The 7,971-nt window shown below is 34.7% G+C and overlaps 1 protein-coding gene across 1 annotated transcript; it reads left to right on the top strand.

Moving 5' to 3' along the window:
• The first annotated feature begins 3,704 nt into the window (after positions 1 to 3,704).
• Positions 3,705 to 7,959, top strand: LOC132624829 (cytochrome P450 86B1-like). Its single transcript, XM_060339553.1, has 2 exons — positions 3,705 to 5,705; positions 7,347 to 7,959. The coding sequence occupies exons 1-2, from the start codon at positions 4,401 to 4,403 to the stop codon at positions 7,737 to 7,739; spliced, it is 1,698 nt and encodes a 565-aa protein (XP_060195536.1). The 5' UTR covers positions 3,705 to 4,400; the 3' UTR covers positions 7,740 to 7,959.
• The last annotated feature ends 12 nt before the right edge of the window (positions 7,960 to 7,971 follow it).

Below are 7,971 nucleotides of genomic sequence, written 5' to 3'. Positions count from 1 at the left end.
GACGTGACAGTGACGCGGCACTGACGTGGCGCCAATGTGACGGAGGGTGTGCAACACTCTCTACTGTGCAACTGGGCTTCAAATTTTGATTGTGTCATGTCAGCCGAAAAAAGTACAAAAATACAGAAAAAATAAGATTAGGGGGGTAATAGGTCGCCCGCAAAGGTTGGGTGCGTCATAATTAATCCGAGTATACGTTGGGGTTTTTTCTATGTATTATTAGGCAAATAGTATTAAAAGTTCAAGATCGCCCACCTCCAAGGCCATTCTTGTAAATCACCTCATTTTGACCCGCCTAATTTAGCTCATCTAAAATTCGGGCTGATTATTAGCCCAAATTGAACCATGAGAAGACTTGTCAAAATATTTATATAAAAGATTCTCTTTGTTTGATGTATTATATATAACAAAAAAAAATTGTAATTAAACAAATTATAAAATAAATAAGAAAAAGAAACTAAAATTCGGTAAGAGTTAGGTTGGTATGGTTGACCTGTTGTTTAGCCCATCTTGACTCAACACATTCATTTCAAGTAATATTTGGATGGGTTAGTGGTCCGTCTATTTATTAACCCAATTCATTTTAACCCTCCTAAATTTAACCTAACCGGCTCATATAACACCCCTACCTCCTAATGAAGTAAAATTTTCAAGAAAATCAAGCATTTAATCGACTTGTAACTCATAAATAAAGCTACATATAAGGGTTATAGTATGAATGATGGTACTAAAGTATTTTTTTTTTTTTTGTTTTGCATGGTTTTTGTATGATGGAAGAGAAATATTTATATATATAAAAAAAAAGATATACTAAAAATTAATAATGATAAAAATTAATAATGATATTAACATATCAAAAAATGTTTCGATGAATTTTCAAGCATCAATATAGATAATAAAATTTGCGTCGAGAAATATAGTAACTACCATAGTATTTTACTTCACTATAACAAGGATTATAATCTCTGTGAATCCTCTAATTCTTCTTTTCAAAAATGAATTCAAGGGCCGTTGAGCTTGATTTTGAACTTGACAGATTTGATCTTGGAAGTGAATTTAATTAATCGTAATGAACGTTTTGACGACCGCCACGAACAATAGTTATCCCATGAACAAGTAACTTTGATCTTGAACGTCTTGGTATCTGGTTTGTCTTCGTTAAATTTGATCTTGAACGCCTTGGTATTTGATTTGCCTCTGTTCTTGATCTTCGAGTACTTGAAACTTTCAGAGAAATGCTTGAATGCTCGCAGCTTGAAAAGAAACTTGTAGCGTTTGATTTACGAGCTCTGTCTGGCTTCTTGTTACAATTCTGGTGTCTTTACATTTATAGTTGTAGTTTGGAAGAGTTTGCTTGACGACAAACTCTTTTCTATCAATCAGATTATACTTGACGTACCAATATTTGATTAATCGGAGTATATCAATTGTACACGTGGCACATTTTCGTTGGCTTTGATTTTACTAGACATGTTATCATTTGGACATATGACATGATCTTATTGGCTCTTCACTTGAGTTGGCATGACACGACATTCGTCACGTGCACCAATCTGGACCTCTAGGATAAGATGACTTCTATTAAATTCATATTTATTGAATTTAAATAATTAATTCAATTATATTACTATCTATTTTTGGCTAATATATCTTACATTTAATATGTCCAAATTATTTTGTGAATTTTAAATTCAAATAAAATTTAAATGATTCCACAAGATTACTAAAATTTTCACAGGGCACACGTATATAATTAGATGATAACTCATTTCCTGAGTGATTCATATTTTGAACGGAAAAGGGTCAAATATACCCTGTACTATTGGAAAAGGGTCATATGTACCTTTCTTTATACTTTGGGTTCAAATATACCCCTTCCGTTATATTATTGGTTCAAATATACCCCTCCTTCGTTAAGTTTATCCAAGGTGGACATCCAATCTTACGTGGCAATACATTTGATGAGGTGGGTATCACATGGCAGACCACCTCAGCGTCCCTAACCCATTTTACCTCTCTCCTCTATTTGTTCTTCCACTACTAATTTTTTTCTTCCCCTCCACCACCATTGACAAATTTAAAACCTTACAGCAAACATTTTCGTTAAACTGTTAGTAAAAAGGATTAAATTTAGTAACCTCTTCGAGAATGGCCAATATGATTAGTAGTTAATTAGACAAAAATATGCCAAAATCATGTAGACAGATTTACTAATTATTCCTTTTTGTTTGATCTCTTCCGCCGGCAGCCTTTAAGAATTAGTTAATTATCAGTTATCACCCACTATTATGCATTTCTACGATAAAATGATAATTTTCCAAATCCCAATTTTAAGCTCAACTTCACTATGTATCTCTTAATTCTTGCGACTTTGCTACCTCCTGTGATATTCGTTTTCAAGTTCATATTCTCAGTGATTTACATTCCATGGAAGTTTGAAAAACACTTTAGAAAACAAGGAATCAGAGGCCCAGCCTACCGTCTGATCTACGGTAATATTTGTTGTAAGGTTTTAAATTTGTCAATAGTGGTGGAGGGGGAAAAAAATTTAGTGGCGGAAGAACAAATAGATGAGAGAGGCAAAATGTGTTAGGGGCGCTGGGGTGGCCTACCATATAGCACCCACCTCATCAAATGTCATTATCACGTAGGATTGAATGTCCACCTTGGACAAACTCAAGGAAGGAGGGGTATATTTTAACCAATAGTATAACGGCAGGAGTATATTGAACCCAAAGTATAACGGAGGATATATTTGGCCCTTTCCCTATTTAGAATTGTGAATGGTTGTGGAGCGGTAAGGTTCGTATATTCAAGGCCTTCATATATATCTTCAAAAAAAAAAAAAATCCCTATATTCAAGTGTTCGTTTTATTTTTATTTTATTTTATTTTTTTCTCATCAAAATCTACACCTAGAAAATTTCCTTTTCTATACAGTAGAAACTTTTCTTTTAATATTACATATTACTATTTAGATATATTTATAACAAGAAGTGTGTAGAGTCTGATTCAAAAAGGGATAAGACACTATTTCTTCCCCCCTCCCCTCCAACTTTGGTTGCAGTTTCTATGACACACCTTACTTTTTCAGGAGTCCTATTACTCCCCGAACAATTTACTCTCTAATGAAAGAGTGACATACACTCTCCTTCCCACATGTATATTTATTTGTTTTCTATTTTTTTAATAATTATTTTCGCTTACGTGACAATTTTTTAAATAATTTGAAACATGGAATTTTCTTTTTAAAAAAATTGAAAATTTGATTTTTTTTTAAAACCCCTTTTTAAAAATAAAAGATAAAAACAAATCTGAAAACATGGATTTTTTTTCTAAATGTCTCAAAAGTCTAGATTTTCATAATTTCATTATTTTAGGACACTTTTGTTTTTCAAATAAAATATGGATTATTTAAAAAAAAATCTAGAGAAAGTGTTTTTTCTTGTCAAAATGTGAAAAAACTGAACTGTTATAAGAATTTGGAAAAATTAATTATTTTTTTAAAATGTGGAAAACCGGTTTTTCTAAACTAAATTTGAAAAACTAGATTTTTTTTCTTATATAGAAAAAAAATAACAATTTTTCCACATTTAAAAAAAAAATCAGTTTAGAAAAAAAACTTTAAGCTTTAATGATAATTAATTAGGTGTAATTAAATGTGAAGTACCTAATTAAAAAATGACACGTGTTAGATTTTATGTTTCTCTCCTTGCCACGTCAGCGCTTAGGGTGGTAATTATTCCGTTTTAAAAAAGTGCAGGAGGTAATAAGACCCCCGAAAAGGTAAGGTGTGTCATAGCAACTTTGACTAAAGTTAGGGGGTAACAGTGCCTTATCCCATTCAGAAACAAACCTGCTCCGGATCCGAATACTGCTAACTCAGCTACACACGTCGATAATAGCCCAAAAACTAACCAAAAAAAAAAAAAACAGATTCCACGTGTCACCATTACAAAAGGGTGAACACAAAACCAAAAAGTTTTTGTAGCTAAACCGCCACTTAATTGGAATTTGTATACATTAGCCCACAAAAGAAAAATGAGAACCCCAAAAAACTGGCAAAACGTGTGCCAAGTGCTAAATAATTGTTGTACTTAGGTTAACTATCTCACCCACTCTGTAGCAAAAACGTTCCAAGTATGGTCAACCCCATAAGCTTTTTAATAAGACAGACACGTCCTTATTTCCCCTCCCTTAAAATTGATTCTTGATCAAAACCCTGTTTTACAAGAAAAGTGACTGAAATCGAACCACATATTATGAAGACACAACATGAGAAAATAACCTCTTCCCATTTTCAGCTCACCAAATCAAAACTGCTGGTTGTACAAACTTTAGCACGCCAAGAAAACACCTCCTATATTTCTAGCAGTAGAATCACACCAAAACAACCAGTCCATGCATAACTACAACATTTCCTATCATCTCAATATCATGAATATTTCACTTAGCACCATTAACATGACTTATTCCTCTTCCTCCTCATCATCTTCATCCTTCTTTGCACAACATTTCAACTCGAACGGTCTATCGAGAAGTTTGTTTCTCTTGCCAGAGATACAAATGATGGAAATATTCCTAGCCCTTGTTGTTTTCGTCGCTATACATTCTTTAAGGCAAGGGAAAAAACAAGGATTACCAAACTGGCCATTGGTAGGGATGTTGCCTTCTTTGATTTTCGGACTACGGAAAGACATGTATGAGTGGATTTCTGATGTTCTCTGCCGGATGAACGGGACGTTTACGTTCCGAGGTCCATGGTTTACCAACCTCAACTGCGTGGTGACATCTGATCCACGGAATCTTGAGTATCTTCTCAAGACAAAGTTCTCAAATTTCCCGAAAGGAGACTACTTTCGGAGCACTGTTAGAGATCTCCTTGGAGATGGAATATTCAGTGCAGATGATGAGATTTGGCAGAAACAGCGGAAAACAGCCAGCATTGAGTTCCATTCTGCTAAGTTTAGGAACATGACAACAGATTCCTTGTTAGAGCTTGTTCATGCTAGGCTTTTACCCGTGTTGGAAGATTCAATCAAGCAATCAATCCCCATTGATCTTCAAGATGTTCTCCTTAGGCTCACGTTTGATAACGTCTGCATGATTGCTTTCGGGGTTGATCCAGGTTGTCTCCACCCTGGATTACCAGAAATTCCATTTGCCAAAGCTTTCGAATCAGCAACTGAGGCAACCATTCTCCGGTTTGTCACTCCTACGCTTGTCTGGAAAACCATGAGGTGCCTCGGGTTAGGAACAGAGGAGACGCTGAAGCATTCGTTGAAAAAAGTGGATGAATTTGCTGATGAAGTAATCAGAACAAGAAAGAAAGAGCTTTCTTTAGCCTCATCAGAAGATGGAAAGCAAAGATCAGATCTTTTAACAGTGTTCATGGGGTTAAGAGATGAACAAGGAAGGCCGTTTTCGGATAAGTTCTTGAGAGATATATGTGTGAACTTCATTCTAGCTGGAAGAGACACTTCTTCAGTGGCATTAAGCTGGTTTTTCTGGCTCTTGAATAGTAGTCCTGAGGTTGAAGAAAGGATTTTGGCTGAGATTTCTAAGATTTTAAATGAAAGGGAGGATGCTATTAATGAAAGTCCATTGATTTTCAAGCCACAAGAGATCAAGAAAATGGAGTATCTACAAGCTGCTCTTTCTGAGGCTCTCAGATTGTACCCTTCTGTGCCAGTTGATCACAAAGAGGTAAAACAAATCTATCTTCAACATAAAATAACTCATACTTTCATTTGTTAAAGTACTCCCTCCTTTCACTTTTACTTGTCCATACTTTGCACGTCTCTTGAGAAATAATAAATGAAGTGCATATTTTATCATGATACCCATATTAATTATTGTATTAGATTTGAAATGAGTAATAAATGTTAAGGATAGAACAGGAAAAACAAATTATTTTTCTCTTGATATGCGAAAGTGGACAAGTAAAAGCAAAAATCTATTTTTGGAATAATGGACAAATAAAAGTGAACGGAGGGAGTAGATATTTACATTTGAAGAAGAAAAACAACTTCAATTAAAAATAAATTAGATCATATAACTTCAGCACTAAGATTGTCGATAGCCCAATTTTAAGCAAAATTACATAAGTCTTAATATTCCTCTTTAGAGAAGAGGTGTTTTTTTTCTTTTTTCTGTTTTGACCAGTAGAGGAGAAGTTTTGTTAGGTTCTTTAATTAGTTCAACTGTGCTGACAATTTGTTGGTGGAAATCAGATATTAGTGTTTTAAGAAAAAGAGGTATGGCTTCTTGAAAATGTCATCTGATTAATTGGGCATCAAAGTTCCAAGATTAGAAACATTAATACATGCTGTTCCCCATGCGTCATTAAAGTCAATTATAACAACTAAACTTGAACGTAGCTAACATGTCGGAATTCTAAGTAAGGACTAATTTAAGGTCTTTGGAACAATAGCAAAGCAATTACCCAAGAAAACAAAAAACAGAAAGAAAAAAGCCACAAGAAATTGAAAACAAGAAAAGCTTGTTGTTACCTTGTAGTATCCTACAGGTTCACCGAGTCCTTCCCTCATCTTTCTCACTATATGGGTCTTCCCCATCTTCTTAGGACATTTTATAATTAAGCAAATACAAAGCTTAGTTGCCTAAAATTCCCACTTTATTTTTAAGAATATTATCATTTTCTACACTTTTTTTTCAATTAATATACCAACAGGGCTTGCCTATTGGTTTGTTTTATTAAATAAAAGGAAATCGAAATTGTACCATACGTCATGTTCAAAGTAAGAACTAGCTAGAATGAGAAAATCTATAACTAAGATGAAGTTCAAACATATAATGCTCTTTCTTCCGATAGGAGTATCTGATAAGAATTATGTAGCCCGGGTAAACTAATGCATCACATCTTCCATGCATCCAAAAGAATCCAGAAAGCATATAATCTCGTGTCTAGTTTCAACACTTCTACCTAAAGACGTAACTACTTTTTAAAATTATCAGTTTCAACGACCCTTAAAAGTGCTTTTCAGCAATTTGATACTTATTAGCTAATTTAAATCAGTAAGGAGACGAGCTAATCACCCCCCTACAAAAAAGAGATAATTTGTGGAGGTTGAAAGTTGCAATTCGCGGAGGTTTTAGCCTCCACTATTTGCTAGTGGAGCTTAAAACCTTCGCGAATTGCAACTTTCAACCTCCACAAATTACCCTTTTTTTTTGTAGCCGCATCATCAATTTGCATCGAGTTTGAAGACATGTTCCATAATAAACCTCAATGAAGTCCTTCTTTCTTGAGAAGTAGCACCAGCTTTTTCTATTCACATTATATATATATCCTTTGCTCATTGGATCTTTTGGATTGTTATCTAGGTTGTTGAAGACGATGTTTTCCCAGATGGAACGGTATTGAAGAAGGGAACAAAGGTAGTGTATGCAATCTACGCAATGGGAAGAATGGAAGGGATATGGGGTAAAGATTGCAGAGAATATAGGCCAGAGAGGTGGCTGAAAGATGGGCGGTACATGAGTGAATCTGCCTACCGCTTCACTGCCTTCAACGGAGGACCTCGCCTTTGCTTAGGCAAAGATTTCGCTTACTATCAGATGAAATTCGCCGCTGCATCCATCCTCTACCGTTACCATGTCAAGGTAGTGGAAGGCCATCCAGTTATGCCCAAAATGGCTCTCACTATGTACCTCAAGTATGGACTACAAGTCAACCTCTCCAGGCGTCATCAAACTCCTCTCAACAACAAATACTAATTACTACTTTCTCTAGCTAGCTAGCTGTGTAATGTTTGTTCCTTTCTCCGTTTTCCTATTTTTCAGTAATATATAATGAACATGTTGTATTGGTGGGTGAGTAGTAAGGAGACAGGGAAAGAAAAAAGATTGAATTAGGTACATAAGGTGAATTATTGGAATAATAGATTCTGTGTTGATTGCTATTGATTATTTTTTATATTCAATATTCTTTCAGTTTCATGCTAATTTT

This window comes from Lycium barbarum, chromosome 12 (assembly GCF_019175385.1).
Source record: "Lycium barbarum isolate Lr01 chromosome 12, ASM1917538v2, whole genome shotgun sequence".
NCBI classification, from domain to species: domain Eukaryota; kingdom Viridiplantae; phylum Streptophyta; class Magnoliopsida; order Solanales; family Solanaceae; genus Lycium; species Lycium barbarum.
The sequence above is the reverse complement of the archived record's forward strand: the minus strand, read 5'-3'. Positions and strand labels throughout refer to the sequence as shown.

Bases quoted from the DNA above. Each gene is read 5' to 3' on its own strand.
- LOC132624829 (XM_060339553.1), top strand. From the start codon at position 4,401: ATGCATAACTACAACATTTCCTATCATCTCAATATCATGAATATTTCA. The intron at 5,706-7,346 runs GTAAAACAAATC...ATTGTTATCTAG, and splicing joins TGCCAGTTGATCACAAAGAG to GTTGTTGAAGACGATGTTTT.